The sequence below is a fragment of the Molothrus ater genome, chromosome 11 (genome assembly GCF_012460135.2).
Source record: "Molothrus ater isolate BHLD 08-10-18 breed brown headed cowbird chromosome 11, BPBGC_Mater_1.1, whole genome shotgun sequence".
NCBI classification, from domain to species: Eukaryota; Metazoa; Chordata; class Aves; order Passeriformes; family Icteridae; genus Molothrus; species Molothrus ater.
The window spans coordinates 7,516,816-7,532,735 of NC_050488.2; the positions used below are offsets into that span (position 1 = coordinate 7,516,816).

The 15,920-nt window shown below is 37.6% G+C and overlaps 1 protein-coding gene across 1 annotated transcript in view; it reads left to right on the plus strand.

Annotated features, from left to right (window-relative positions):
- The window catches only part of CACNA1D (calcium voltage-gated channel subunit alpha1 D), a 168,669-nt gene that overhangs the window by 124,199 nt on the left and 28,550 nt on the right, over positions 1 to 15,920 (plus strand). The window contains 9 exon segments of the mRNA XM_036391279.2: positions 2,001 to 2,084; positions 2,415 to 2,498; positions 10,735 to 10,773; positions 11,189 to 11,317; positions 12,045 to 12,110; positions 12,493 to 12,584; positions 13,634 to 13,793; positions 14,971 to 15,098; positions 15,203 to 15,299. Of these exon segments, the coding sequence (XP_036247172.1) occupies positions 2,001 to 2,084; positions 2,415 to 2,498; positions 10,735 to 10,773; positions 11,189 to 11,317; positions 12,045 to 12,110; positions 12,493 to 12,584; positions 13,634 to 13,793; positions 14,971 to 15,098; positions 15,203 to 15,299 (879 nt within the window).

Here is a 15,920-nt window from a genome sequence, read left to right on the forward strand (position 1 = left end):
CCAATAGTCTCTTATTTTTTGTATATATAGATAGAAATATTGCTATTCTAAAATCAAGGAAGATGCTTAGAAATAAAGAGTGCAAATGATCAGGAAGAACATGATGAGAGCAGCTCCCTTTAATTGGTTGGCAGCTGCTAATCTCATTAGGATTATAAAATTCAATATTGTTGGGTGATTCAGTGTGATTCTCAGTAAAGCTTTGGGAATTGCTTGTTCCCATGAGCAGGAAGGGTAAGGAGGGAGCAGCAGGGAATTGTGCAAGAGCTCTTAGGAGTGAAGGCATTTCCTCAGGAGGCCAAATCCAAGAGCACTGGCTTTTTGCCCCAAAACTGGTATTGGTGGTTGATCCCAAAGAACCAGAGAAGTGCAAAGAGTTGTAGAGATAATACTCTGATCAATTTTCCTCTTTCAGCCCCTTCCTTAGACAAAGGAATGATGGAAAGCATTAGAAACATAATGAGCCTTTCCTGACCCTGCTTCCTCTCCAAAAATGTGGAGCTGTTGTCTACTGTAGCAGCTCTCTCATAGTCTCCAAGAGGAAATTTCCAATCAAAACAAGCCTTTTTTCAAATATTAATGTACTCAGGTGCATTACTTTAAACTGTGAAATTACTAGAAATTCTAACAGTTTAAAACCTTGAGAAAAATATCAGTCCAATTCTAAAATCGATTTTGGAACCGATTTTTCTTTTCTCTGCTAACAACTCATGTAATAACTTAAACTACTCAGCTAAAACATTATCTTAGAGCAAACAGTGTAATAAAAAGTGTAACTAGCTATAAGGTTAGAATAGCACGTTTGTAATTTTAAACTTCTTGCTAAATGTATTATTTTAGAGCTTCAATAGTGGCTGAAAAGTTAGTATTTTAAAATTAATTACCAAGAAATGTACATGTACAAAATGTACATTCCAACTTTTCTCATTTAATGCACATTCCTTAGTCATGGTAGACTGATACTTTAATACATTTGAATGAGGTATAGGGCAAGTTCAGTAATTTTTGCAGTTCTGGATTTCTATAATAAGTAGGAAGAAGCCACATGCTACAGAAACCTCTGGTCTCCATAGATATCTTAACAATTGTGATACATCTTGATTTGTTCCACACTGGAACCTGCCTGGAGGATTCTTCTGAAGAACCTCTGCTCAAATATGCTGTTTTATGCCCATAGTCAGCTAATTGCATAATAGACCTTTATAACCCTTTGCAGCCATGTCCCAGGAACACACATGTGGGAAATATATTCAAAGGCATAAAACATCAGAAGAGTGGTGAAGCAGTTGATTAAAATGAGTTTTCAGACACTGGACTGGCTGCACCAACCAAAAGCACTAAGAAATTGTTCAGGTTGCTGTGGTTCACTGGCTTCACTGGCTACAGAATCACCCTCTGACTGCAAATGTGGGATGAGTTCCTATATTAGACCTAGTTTATGAATAGAAGATTAAGTCACTTCTCTAATCTTCGTGCACAGTTTCACATTAATTACTGTGCATGTTTAGCCAGTGATGAGACATGACCCTTTGAATATTTTTACCAGCCACTTAGATAAAACTATCACAAAATCCTTGATGATAAGGAGGTTTCAATTGGCTTGGTCTTGCAGAAATATAATAAAAGGGGCCTTGTTGTCCTCATTAGGGTATTTATGTTAGAATATTTCAGCCTTGCTAGAAGCCCAAAGCCAATTTTGGATGATGGCTTGCTTGCCAGCATCGTGCTTATCTGATGGTGTGTTCTGCATGTGTAGAGTGTGTGTGTGTCTGTGTGTGTGTCTGTACATGTATATATATAATTATATATATACACACACATGCACATATATGTTGCTTTTCCTTCAGTAGGCAATATTGTTTGGTTTTTGTTTTGTTTTCTCATTAGACCACAGGTTTTGTTTAACTAATTTCTGTTTATGCAAAACTAAACAGAAGTATGCAAATATTTGACATTTCATGTGTAATCACAAACGTTTGCACCCTGCCTGCTCTGTTCAGGGCTATTTTAGTGATGCCTGGAATACGTTTGACTCCCTCATCGTTATTGGCAGCATAGTAGACGTCGTTCTCAGTGAAGCTGATGTGAGTATATCCCAGCTTACTTTCCCCAGTCCCTACTTCTCTTTCTCTGTCTCCCCACTATTTCCATCATCTGGACAAGTCACAGATTTTGATCTGATGTTTCTAAAGTTTTGAGTACAGACCAGTCATAGGTCAATTATGTTGATATGGGAAATAAATAGCCTTTTTTTTCTACCAATCTTTTTTAGCTATGAAAGGGAAAGTTTAGATTGTATAGTGGTACATCAGAGAAGCCTAGAGTGTTTCTGTGTTATAACACTGTCCTTTTCTTCTCTTTTTCTGTTTGTGTTTTTCTCTTGCTCTCTTTCTGCTGAATGCTTGTCCTAACAGCACTATTTCACTGATGCATGGAACACTTTTGATGCCTTAATTGTTGTTGGTAGCGTCGTTGATATTGCTATAACAGAAGTTAATGTAAGTAGCAACTGTTCATGCACTAAAAAGTAATTGCTGTCATCAAGAAATACAGAAAATGTAAACTTAATCCCAAAAAGGTCCTTTTTTATAAAAGTATGTTTAAGCCTGGAATCAAAGACCAAAATACTGATAAAGACGTTTGTATAAGCTGCTGTTATTTATTGATATACTTGTATAGTTGCACACAGCACAGTGAGACAATAAAAATTGTTTTTCTATATATGCACAGAAAATATTTAGAAAAAGGGATTTAAGCTTATGTTTCTATCTTACTTGAAGCCCATTGCTTTTTGTAATAACTAATGTGACCAAAATAATTCAAGATTCTGTAAGTTTTCAGTGGCTTGGTTTAACAAATGATGATTTATTTTTCTGTGAGAGTTTTGGGTTCGGAGGCCGTTCATATCTCATGAGGTTGCAGAAGAAGGCCACATAGAAAGTCAGGCTTTCCATGCTGTGGAAAATAGAATGTTTAATTTTCCCCAGTCCTTTTGTTTTTATATCCTGCAGCAAGTGCTTGGAAGTTTGAATTACTCTTAAAGTACTTGGAAAACTCCATAATTTACCAGAATTTTGTCTGATGGCCATTGCACATAATAGGTGTTTGGGCAACAGATTCACCTTGAAGTTGCTTCCTGGTCTTGTGTTAAACTGTGAGAAACTCATGACTGACTGACATTTTGGAAAGAAAATGGAGGAGTGATGAGATAACATGGGAGCAGAAGAACTTTATCCTGACCTTTAGATTTCAGACTGATTTTTCTCAGTTCCGTGGGGATGGATCTTCCTGTGAACTGAAGGAACTTGAGCTGACAGGGAGGGTCAGTCAGCCCAGAACTGCAGTGTCCCTTTGAGACTTTTCTTGAAGTATAATTATTCTTCATGGAGTTCATTTGTAAAAGCTGCCTCTGATTTATTTTGATTGGTTTTTTTCCCTCTGTTTTGTTTACTTTAGGGTTTGTTTTATTTCCCCAGAAAAGTTTTGCGTTTAGACTTACAGCTCAAGTGTTTGCAATTTACCCAAGTGTTTCCATTCCCAGTAGTACTGGTGTAGGTGAGCACAGTATTTGAGGAGAGTAAAAGCACCAACCATTTAGAATAGCTGTCCCTCATAACTGCAGAAGGTATTTGACTGTGAGGAGGTTGAGGGATAGCTCAGAGGTGCTTCCATGACCAAAGCAGATGTGTTTGTATTCAGCAGTGTTACTCCTTGTAACTCTGACTGAGCTGTCAGCTGGGGAGAACGCTGGGATTTAGCAATTCCCACAGCTGTCTTGGAAATATTCTGGAGACCAAGTAATGATGTCCAAGATAAGTACACAACACAGTCAGCAACCAGCACTGCCATTTCTTAGTTTTCATGTTATTCTCATGAGAGAAAATATGCTCATCTTTGATTTCTTTTACTTTTGCACAGCAGACTCTCTGTGTACTAAGCATTGTCTGTTTCTGGTCTTGCCACTTTTCTGTGCTTTGTTTGTGCAAGTCGAGAATCTATTATGGTTTCTATATATTTGTGGCCTTGATTTCCGATTTTCAACATGAAACATTTAATGTTGCAGAGTGTCCAGGGAAATTTCTTAGATTTTTACTTTCATTGTTTTGATTCTACTGAACTATTCCTACTTGAGTAGTTGAGTGTAAATTTCTGTCATCCAAATCCAATATTTCAGAATCTTTTCCTCAGTATTTTTTCAGCAATCTGAATTGTGCCATTCCACCTGTATTTGTTATCTAAGGCTGGCAGTGATCCTGGGAAAGCTACATCTCTGTTGAGATGTGAATGAGACTTTGTTTCCGATGGGATTTCAAGCATGGTTGAAACAGCACCTGTGAAAATTCCCACTATAGAAACTTCTTGAGCTAAGGAAGCTCAGCCTTGTTTGAGGGCTGATTTGGAGCAGGGTAAATCACCAGCACTGGCAGAAAATCAGATCTTGTCACAGCTCTAACTGTAGGGGCAGGACCATCTAGATTGAGCAGTGCAAGGGAGACATGAGTGTGAATATTTCATGTCCTCAGTGTGAACTAAACATTGCTGTGGGATCATAGATGGGATTGCCCTGTGCTGTGGAAACAGCTCAGCCTCATCCTGACAGTGCGCTGGGGATGCTCAGGTCCTGTGCAAAGGCCAGTGAGCTCTTCTAGCCCACAAGTATGCATCTGACCCAGTTTTTACAGGAGAATGGATTGGACTGTCTAGGTACAAACTGCCTTGATTTCAAATATTCCAAATATCAAATACCACCTATTAATATTTGAAATATCATATTAATAATTCCTGTTATTATTCAAATATTTCCTATTAAATACTGGAAAATAAATGTCATCTCTTTTATTTTGTTAATTTTTTAACCTTTTACAAGAACATATATGCTTCCATGAGGCTGATTCTTCTGATCCAGAAACCTCCTGTTCTCACATAATCCAGGGAATTACTATAGTTTGAATATTTTTGGTGCCTGTGGAATTCAGTTGTTAATGTATTAAGCAATTTACAGGATTGCTGAGCATTCCCAAGGGCTGGATCAGTGACCAATTCAAGAAATGAACCACCTCAGAGCAGCATATATTTTGGAAATAAAATGTTATCTATTATTATCTTTTTAATTTACTCTTTCATTTAATATCCCTTTCTTCAACCTCCTTCTTTTATGAACCTAATTGGTTTTCATGTTCATTTTATTTTTAGAAATTTTTAGAGGCAAGTATATATAAGTAAATATACATGTGGTAGCAATAAAAAATTAAAATCACTACTAAAACCTATAAAATTACTTCTGGGCTCTGTGGCCTTTTGTTTTCAGAAACTTTCACATGTCATGCAAGATCTTGTGTGGTCATGGAAATGGTTCTTTTTCAATTAAAAATGCAGAGTAATGATTGGCAGACACAAAGTGTGGTCAGTGCAGTCTGGGAGAGTGGGTAAATAACTTATGAGAATGAGAGAGAAATAAATTGGAAGTAAAATCTGAATAAATAAGTTGTTAAAAGGAAATAACATACAAGTTTCAATCTGGCCTGACTGTATAGAAATGATCTTATTGTCAGCTCAGAAGCCATTTGGATGACCAACACTGAATGACTCAGAAGCATGATCACATTGTTGCAGTAGTGGTTGTGAAGGTTTTAATTCACATTTTTTATTTAAGTTTCTTTTACCATTCATGTGCTGCCAAAATGTTGAGAAAATAATGGAGAGTTCCCTTTCCTCATCTTTTATGTAAATTATTAATGACATCTTTATAGGACTGATTTTATTCTTGACATAAAAATCCCTTCAGGTTTTCTGCTGAAATAGGGCTTAAAGGAACAGCATTTATGTCTTCCTCCTGAGCCCCTCAGGAAAACCCATCTGCCCCAAATCTTGATCTTGTGCTTGTGTGGAGGAGTGGAGTAAAGCCCCATGTCTGCCTCCTGTAAGAGAGTCAGGATTCCACTTTGAACAAGAGCAGTCCAATTTAGTTTGAGTACAACTTTATGCACCCCTATCATTTGTTAGAACTTGGGTGTTGGTGTTGGTGCTAATAATTTGTATTTTTGGATACTGTTGATAGATTTTGTAAACTTTTGCAAACATCTCTCTTTTAGGCTTAAGGGTAGCTCAGAAAACTGTGTTCTCATACAGCTTTGCTTTCATTAGTGTCAAGTCTTAGTGCAATATCAAATCTCTGCGGTGTTGTAATATCTAATTTGGAGCCAGAAATAATTTTTTATTAGTTATAGTATAATAACAAAATATTAATTGTGACTTTAGAACTTAAATACATATTTTACAGTGGAAGAGACACTTAAAAAATAGTTTCAGAAGTTTCTCACATTGACTTAAAATTTTAATTACTTAATGTCTATGGGCATTTGGTTCATGTTGAACAGGGAATATAGAGAGCACTGATAAGACAATGAAAATGTCTTGCTCACATCTGAATTGCAGTAACTATTCTCTGAACAAATTGTGTGTGTTTATGCACATGGACTCACAGCACACATTTCTGGAGATATTTTGGCAACCTGAATGTTTTGCTATAAATGCTATTGTCATCATGTGTGTTTGTCATTCAGATGCTTCCTTCTTTAATTATGGTGATGAGGACATTATCATCATGTGTCATTTGTTCTGACATGCTCTTGGACCCTTTGGCACAATATGTAAAAAAGAAGCTTTTGACCAGCACCATTTACTAACATCACTGGTTTTCACCATGTTTATTTTTTTTTAAGCACAGAGTTTGCTTCCAAGGCATGATCCAATCTGTTTCACACTGTTCACAGTTTGACACTGAAGTTCTTTATAGTCAGGATGTTTATTTTTAACATTTGTTGCAAACATTTGTGTAACAAGGAGTTCCTGTTTAGGAAATGTGCTAAATTTTTCATAAGCAGCATTAGTACTTGACCAAAATTGGTAGCAGGTTGCAAACATTTTCATCAGTGAGTCAGAAATTTAGGCTGATCACTGGTTATATTTTTTGGAGGATTGGGATTGTTTGAGGAAGAAAACTGTTGTGTTGCACTTCAATTAAGTAAAAAATTAAAATCATATATCACTGCCTATGTGAAGTATTTAGGGATTGGCTGTGAAGTGCTTTGCTGCCCTGGGCTCTGGGTGTGACTGGTCCATGGCTGACAGAACAGGCAGAGCCATGGGGAGTGCCTGTGCTCACTCCCCTCGCTGCAGGGTGTCTGTCAGTCCAAGCAGGGAAAGCAGAAGTTGTCCATTTATTCCAGCTATGACCATTGCCAGACTTGTAGCAGACAGAAGCACACCTGCCATCTTAGGAATCACACAGTTCCACTTTTTGGGGGACAAGAGAATCCCAGTAATGACCAGCCAGTCCCAAAGCGTTTGGGACCAAGCAGCATTGGAATGATTGGTGGAAAATGAGAGCAAAGAGGAGACTGGAGGTAGATTGTCTGACCACAGGTGATTTTAGTTACCTTATTGTCAGCAGATACCATCCCTCTGCTCAGCCTGTCCCCCTCAGTCTCAAGTCTATTCTTAGACTTCCCTACAGGTACAAAATCAAAATGTGCCACCCTGTTAGGTGTGTGTGTGCACGAGATGTCTCTGGTGCTGCAAATCAGGCTGTGTGCTTGGGCACTCTGGTTTTCTCTTATCTATAGGAAGCAGACACTCTGTTTTTGTCAGTCTGTCTGTTATTGTTGCTGAAGATTGTCTTATCTTTATCTCAGTTTCCCAGATCTGAGCATTGCTTCATGCTGGATGGACACACGTAACCATTAACTAACTTTGTCTCCCAGATGAGCATTTCCTTTATAAATGAGTATGAATAATGTTTTCTTTTGTGGTGTATCACTACACTAGCTTCATTAAAATTGGTATTGGTAAAATCAACTAAGCTGCTGTATTATCAGAGGGAAATGCCAAAGAGGATAAAAAATTAGATACACCCTAAGATGTCAAATCCAAAATGCTTGCCCAGTGATGAACAATTTCACCTTCAGTAGGAGAAACTCCTCTTGTTTCAGGAGTTCATGTTCTTTGTTTCTAGATTTATCTTCACCTTGGCATTATTGTACAATTTGCTTTTTGTGAACAGAGTGTTTTTATTTTTCATTACTGGCCTGCACTTTCCAGTGTCCATAATTTGTCATTTCTTGCATATGACATCCTAGCACACCCCAGCAGCGTCAGATCAGCCATCAGAACCAGGCAATTGGAACTTCTTAGTCCAAAGAAGTTGAGGAAGAGAGATTTGTGAGGGGAGTGTGCATTGGGCAGTCCTGGGCATACACCACTGTGCAAACACAAGTCCCTTCAGTGACCTCCTGACAAAAAATAAAATGAGGGATCATCATTCCAGAGCAGCTCCAGTAGAGCTGATCACATAGTTTGGGTAATCTGACCTCTGCATTTTTAAAAGTAAGAATTAAGTAATTACTTAGAGAGTTTTATGTGGAAAGCATTGTTTGTACTGACTTTTCCTTTTGAGATATTTTTGTTCATAACCAAGTCATAATGCAAACTCGTTAATTTTGCATTTGGAAAAGTGATTAAATGAAAACATGAAGGACCAAAGTATCCTTTTTCTGGTGTTATCTATCCCTTTATATATTACCATCCTAATACTCATGCTAACTTATTTGGGGCCCCATCCTCCTCCCATAAAACACAGTAGGAAAAATTCCCAAATGCCAACCCCAAAATTTTATTTCATTTTTTTTAGTGTCAATTTGTGATGACTGTAATTTAATCTGATCTCTATCTGTCAAATACTATGTTCACTTTTTGATCATACAAAATACCAAAGCAAATTAAGTAATTTGCTCACTATTTAAGAAAGTATCAAGCTCAACCTGAGTCAGTCACCAGAGATTAATATGACATTTCAGGCTTCATCTGCAGAAGGTGTAATTAAACCTTTTTTCTTTCAAGCTTCAGATTAAAAGGATTTTTTTTCTGTGCTAAAATCAGTAGCAGTGTGGATCTGTGTGCACTGGTGCAGGTTTGGGATTGATTTAGGTAGGCAGCTTTGCAAGATTGCTTCCATGATCTGTGATATTTTGACATTTTTGGTGTTTGTGATAATGAAGTTTTCCTTGATTAGATTTTGATGATTTTATTTAAAATTGTTGAAATATACAGAGAATTTCTAATGAAGCAGTTGTCTTCCCTTAGCAGTGGATTTTCCATCTATTTGATATAAGTTCTTAGAAAGTTTAGATGTTACAGCCAGTTTGACAAATACTCTCCTTAATAAGGAGATCTGGGTTTTTGTTAATTTAATGCATAAATTTATTAATAATCCTTTATACAGTTAAAAAATTCTTTGTTTCAGAATATATTGATATCCTCGCAGGGCAGTAATTTATCCATACATAACTGTCACATAGTTTAGAAAACCATTATTTTTACCTTATTTCCCCCAAGTGATGCCTTTATATTAAAGAAAAAAGTAATAGAGAACACAATTAGCATTTTAATAATGATCTGATTTTTTAAAACTACTACCTCTTGTTGCTTTTCTTTACCATAATAAGTTTGCATAACATATTTTCAGAAGAACCAGCTCCTTTCTTTTCCCTTCCTTCTCCTCAAGTGTTATCTTGAGTACCAGCAGCCTGTGAGATTTGAGTAGGTGGAGGGTGGCACTGAGTGTGGCTGGTGCTGGAGCAGCTCTGGGCTGGCACTGTGTTCATTGCTGCTCTGAGTGACAGGAATTGTTGAAAGGTGCCTCTTTAAAAGGAGGATATTTTAGGCAAGAGGGTAAGACTCATCACTGGGATCTAACATCCAGAATCCCTTTTTTTCTAGTGCTATAAATGTTTTTAAAGACACTCCAATTTTGGAAGAAGCTGCTGCAAGTTTGTCATTGCACAAGCAAGCACAGAACTTTGGTCCTTTAAGCTTTGCTGCCTGCTCTGAGAAGTGTGTGACCATTTAGGCTCTCAGGAAAGCTTCTTCAAAATCAGACAGAGAGAACAAAAGGAGAAAAGTGAGATGTTCCTCACAGCACACACAGTTTGGAGCCTCTCTGCTCCCTGTAGCTGCTGAGGGCTGCCCAGATCTGTCCCAAAAGGATCAATCAAATCCTGATCCCTTTCTCCAAGCCTGATCCTGTTCCTGCAGCTCAGGGAGGGAATTCAGGAGCTGCCTCCCTGCACCGCTGGGGCAGGCTCAGCCCCCAGGGCGTGGGGCTGAGAAATTGATGTCCCTTTTTGTCCTTTTGGCCACTGCAACAGCCAGAGCTCATCACTGAGTCACCTCAGTGAATTCACTCTGCTCTCAGGGAGCTCCTGCTGTGGTATCAAACACAAATTACTTGCCTCTGGTTAGATTCCAGTGATGGAGTCACTAATCTTCAAAAAGGGCAGAGTAGAAAATCACCTTGAAAGGCTAGTTTGGCCCCAGAGTTTTGTTCTTCAGTTTTAGGTGAGCTTCCTGCTATGATTTCATGCAACCTGTGAAAATTGATGGCTAACTTTTTTTGGCCTACATAGGAGCAGATCTTTTATTTTGTATTTACTTTCCATTGAATCTTTTAAACTTATTTTATACCAGCAGTTTTTATTATGAGTCAGCCAACATGAACAGATAAGAGGATGGTTTAATAAGGGAATTAATGTTTTATTCAGGACATATATTGAGTTGAAAGATGTTAATTTTCATTTAGAAATTTAAAATGTTCTTAGTTTTGCTTATGGTTAAGCTAACTTTACTTTTTTTATATTTTATTTGATTTTAATATTTAATGTTCTTAATTTCTTAAAGCCAAAGCCAACTGAAACAGTCACAACTGATGAGTCTGGGGTAAGATCAGTAAAGTGACCCCAGTGGTTTTACCTATACTTGAGTTTATTCTTTTTACCATGTCTTTTTTTCCACCAAGTTTTTCTGTATTTTTCATTCCTGTCTGACTGCAAAGGTGTTATGCAGTGGTTTGCATCCATTGTCAGTGTTCTATTGGAGTCTATTACAAACAAACCCAATATGATCCTATTAACAAACCAGAAAACTTGGAAATGCATGTGGTGTGTGAAGCATTTCTACAGGTCCTGTGTTTTCAGCATGTAATTTTTCCTTTCATACCATGGTTATCAAGGTGAACAGGCTCTTGAGACATTTCCAAATCTTACCTCTTCCACCTTTGCATTTTATGTTGTTTTTCTGGAAGTGTTGCATGTTTGAGTTTGTATTTGGTTTGACTTCTCCTGATGCTCTTCAGAACTCTGAGGACAGCGCTCGCATCTCCATCACTTTTTTCCGTCTCTTCCGTGTGATGAGGTTGGTGAAGCTGCTGAGCAGAGGAGAAGGAATCAGAACATTACTCTGGACATTTATCAAGTCATTTCAGGTTAGCACAAGTTATTTCAATTTGCTTTATAATTGCAGCCATTTATACACCAAATTTTAGGAAGCAATACCCTGTAGAATGCAAAAATATATTTTTAAGTTAATATTATCAATAATGATATATTTAAATATATTTGCATACTAATGCCAAAATTATTTTCACCAATTACTTCTGGGAGTCTGAGGGTCATTCTTTGTCATTTAATATCAGCTGTTACTGTGAGATTTTGATGGTACTTATGGAAAAATATTTGGCATATTTAAAAGAGATGTGATAGGTTTGACATACATAGATTTCATGCTTCCACACATTTTTATTAGATGACTGGAAAAGAAGAATTTAACACATATTTTGCATGAAACCAATTTCATAAGTGAAATAGATACATGAATCATTGCTTCTGGAAACTGATGAATGTGAAGTTAATGAAACTCTAACTGTATAGAGCAAAGTATTTTTGTGTTGTCAGAGTCAGTAATGAAAGTAAAATTAAAAACACTAAAGATGATCCTTCCCTCTGGATTGCTGGCAGAAGTAATTTAAAAGACAATGAAGCTGGTACACATTGCATGCAGCAAAGTATTAAGAATGACAGATAATAACATTTTAAGCACTTGCATAGGAAGAAAAACCTTAGAAAAGTCTGTGTTGAACCAAGAAATTACTTTTGCAAATTGAAATAGAAATGATGGTGTGAGATTATTAAAAGACACCTGTCCCTTTCTAGGCCCTGCCTTACGTTGCCCTTCTGATAGCCATGCTGTTCTTCATCTATGCTGTCATTGGAATGCAGGTAATTAAAGATTTTTTTAGCACTAAACAACAGTACAACGTGTCTGAGACTTGTTGCTTAAGTTGCTTATTGAAACATCTCTTTGATAGTGGTGCTATGTGTAAGGCTGAGCTTTCAGAGTAATGGAAAAATCTTTATTTGGCTCTTGATTTTCTTGATCAGGAAATTCCAAAAGACACAGGAGAAGAACTTGGTGTGCTGCTTTTTTTCCCTGGTTTATGTGATAAATTTACTGCACTTGTATATATAATGAAAAATCTAAAGCATAATGAAAGTTTTTTGTGAAATTTCATGCATCCTGAAGGAAGTTTAGATTGCAAGGTCTACAGCCTCTGACAGCACAGGTCACTGGAATGAGAGTCAAAATTCTGGTTTATTGTAGGTATTTGGAAAAGTGGCCATGAGGGACAACAATCAAATAAACAGAAATAACAATTTTCAGACTTTCCCCCAAGCTGTGCTGCTTCTCTTCAGGTGAGCAAACCTTAACTCTCACTCAGTACATCCCATTTCACTGATCTATGAAAAATGTGCAAAATGTGTTTGCAAGTGAGAATCAGTTCAGCTCAACGAGCACCTCCTGTTGGTGGCTGTGTGCTGAGTGTCCTTTGGCACAGAGGGTTCTAAGGGGGTGATGCAGAGCTAACTCCTCCCAGCTCCTGTGAAACTCCTCCTTTGGGCAGCGCTCAGGCACAGCCCAAGCCTACAGCCCAGAATCAACCTGCCTGAGCATGGGGAAAGCTGCAAAAGACTCTGCCCTTACTGGTGGTATCTTTAGAAGTGCAACTTGTGTGATAACTTGAAGAAATTAAAAATTATTGCAAATATAAAGAAATAAACTGTTCTTTACATTTGCTGGAGAGGGTGGAACTTGCAGAAGGGAAATATGAGATGAGCCATAGGAGAAGCTTCCTGATGGTGAAGGCAGCTAAATCCTCAGGGTTGGGGGGGATTATAGGATTTCCATCTCTGGAGAATTTAAGAAGAAGGCAAACATTTGCCAGGAGTGCTTCAAAATGTCCTGGAGTAAGGAGAGAATGACATGGGACAGGGATGCCTCTAAAGGTGACAACCTGGAGCTGTCTCTTGCCTGAGATTCTGTAATTCAGCTCCTGTGCATTGTTACTCATCTGGCTGGAAAAGCTGGCAGGACATTCCTGGCACCAAAGGCATCACCCACTGAGATCTAAGTCACTTTATGACTGATTTTCATAGTCAACACTGCTTTTGTACACAGTGTAACTCCAGTGCAGTAAGTATTTAACTTGTAAATCACAGTTTGGGGTTACAGTTTTTATATGCAAGCCTTAGTACATTATCTTATAAAATGTGTCTGCAATGTCAGATTATGCTTGTCAGTTCTAAAACTTGCTCTACCCTTTTCTTTAATTAGTTCCTTCTCTGAAATGTTCATAGTCTTCACATTTTTGCTTGTATACATGTGTACAGAATGTAACAAATGAATTCATTTTGAATCCATCTTGATCAAATAACGCTGAATTTATCTTTGTGCTGTTATGAAGGTGTGCAACTGGAGAAGCCTGGCAGGAAATCATGCTGGCATGTTTGCCTGGAAAGCGCTGTGATCCAGAATCTGATTATAATCCTGGGGAAGAATACACATGTGGAAGCAATTTCGCCATCATTTATTTTATCAGTTTTTACATGCTCTGTGCATTTTTGGTGAGTTTAGCTTGTGCTTATTACAGCAATGAGCTTTGGCATTTTGGTTTCTTCTGAATGAAGAGTAGAGTGTTGAGAACATGACTGAAAATCTCATATCCAAAATATTTTGGCAAGGTTATGTTTTCTCATACAGAGTCTTAAATACTATATTTTCTACCAATTTTTTACAGTGAGAGTGGTGAAACACTGGCACAGGTTGCCCAGAGGGGTGGTAGATGACCCCCATCCCTGGGAATATCCAAAGTTTGGTTGGACAGAGCCCTGAGCAGCCTGATCCAGCTGAAGATGTCCTTGATTGTTGCAGGGAATTGGTGTACATGACCTTCAGAGGTCCTTACCAACCCAAACTACTCTATGATTCTAAATTCCCATGGTGATGGCTTCTTCTGACTGCACACATGTGCAGGGTGGTTGGCTGAGTGAGCTGAGTTAGCAGTCTTTTCATAGCTGTTATTTCATGCATTTCTCAATGGTACCATTAAATATTCATTAATAATGGAGCTGCAATTCCCACGACTGAGCAGTAATGCTGTTTGTTTTGTTTAAACTTAGTGCAATTTGGATTTGCATCTCTACAAGTGTCCTCATGTGTGGCACATGAGAAGTGAACAGTAACCTTTCACCCTAATCTGTGGCAGAAATGGATTATTTGCTGTGAAATAATAATTGAAATATGTTTTTCCTCATTGCAGGTGTCTGGTATAAGCTGATTAATTTGTTCTATTCACAGCAATTGTTTCCTTGCAAAAGGAGAGTGGTCCAACAAAATTCTGTGAACTGATGTAAACATATGTTCTGTTGCTCTGTATCACCTTCTGTGTTAACAGAATGTATTGTCATGAAATTGAATCCTATTCCTGAGATACACACTGTGTCATAATGTGTGCATTGAATCCATTCTTCAGTTTGATGTAGTGGGATATGGCAAATCGAGGAAGAGAAACAAAACTGTGTTGTAGCCTATGTCATAAGATGGAGTACTCTAAAATACCATGTTCTTGTTATGTCATTATTTGATAGACTTCCATTTAGTTAAATGCAAATATTTTCAGCGGTATTTGATGATATTTGCCAAAAACTATTGATTCACTTGAGTTCTTAAGTAATACATATTGAATTGATAAAAATTCAAAATAATCAAGGAAGATTGTTCTTAATTACTATTTTTTTTTAGATTATAAACTTATTTGTGGCCGTCATTATGGATAATTTTGATTATTTGACACGTGACTGGTCTATTCTGGGCCCCCATCACTTGGATGAATTCAAAAGAATATGGTCAGAATATGACCCTGAAGCAAAGTAAGTTAGACCATTTCTCTGACATCATTTATTTGGTAAAAACAAGCAGAGCAGGGTGTATATTTTGGGAGTGGATGTTTGTTCACTGATGTGTGTTGTTCTAGGGGAAGGATAAAGCACCTTGATGTGGTGACATTGCTGAGAAGGATTCAGCCACCGCTTGGTTTTGGCAAGTTGTGCCCTCACCGAGTGGCCTGCAAGGTGGGTTCCACCTGATTCTGTCTGACTGCAAGGTGATAGACCAGGCTGGAGTGAATAACAGTGTGTAACAATACGTAGCAGCAAGTGAGAAGAGAGAAAATTAATGGGAATTTAAAATTATATAGGATCTTTCAGGCAAAATGTGTAATTTTGATGAGGATTAATGGCATTTTAATGTAAAAGTTGAAATGCAATACAAAGGAGCTGAATGATTGTTACATTATTTGATGGCTTCAGAATTATGGATATTGAGATTTTAGCGATTTCATTGGGAATAAGATCAAACCTGTTAGTTGAAGGACTGATACAAAGTGCTGTCATTTGGATTCCTTGTATATCTGTTTTCTAAATAGGTAAAGTTGGCATGTAAACCTCTGGGCTGGAATTCAATGTCACAAGGCATACTTAAAGCAAACCTCTGTCTGTCTATATGCTAACATCAATTATTCATTGAGTAATGCTTTTAAACTAGAATAGAAGAAAATCCAAGTCAGACATTAGGAAAAGATTTTGATAGCTGAAATTGTGTCCTTTTGGCAGTCAGGGTCACAGCAATGCTGCTCTAGGAGAACTCTGGCACAAGGATGGACTGACCCAACGAGAAAAGCCCCTTTCACAGCA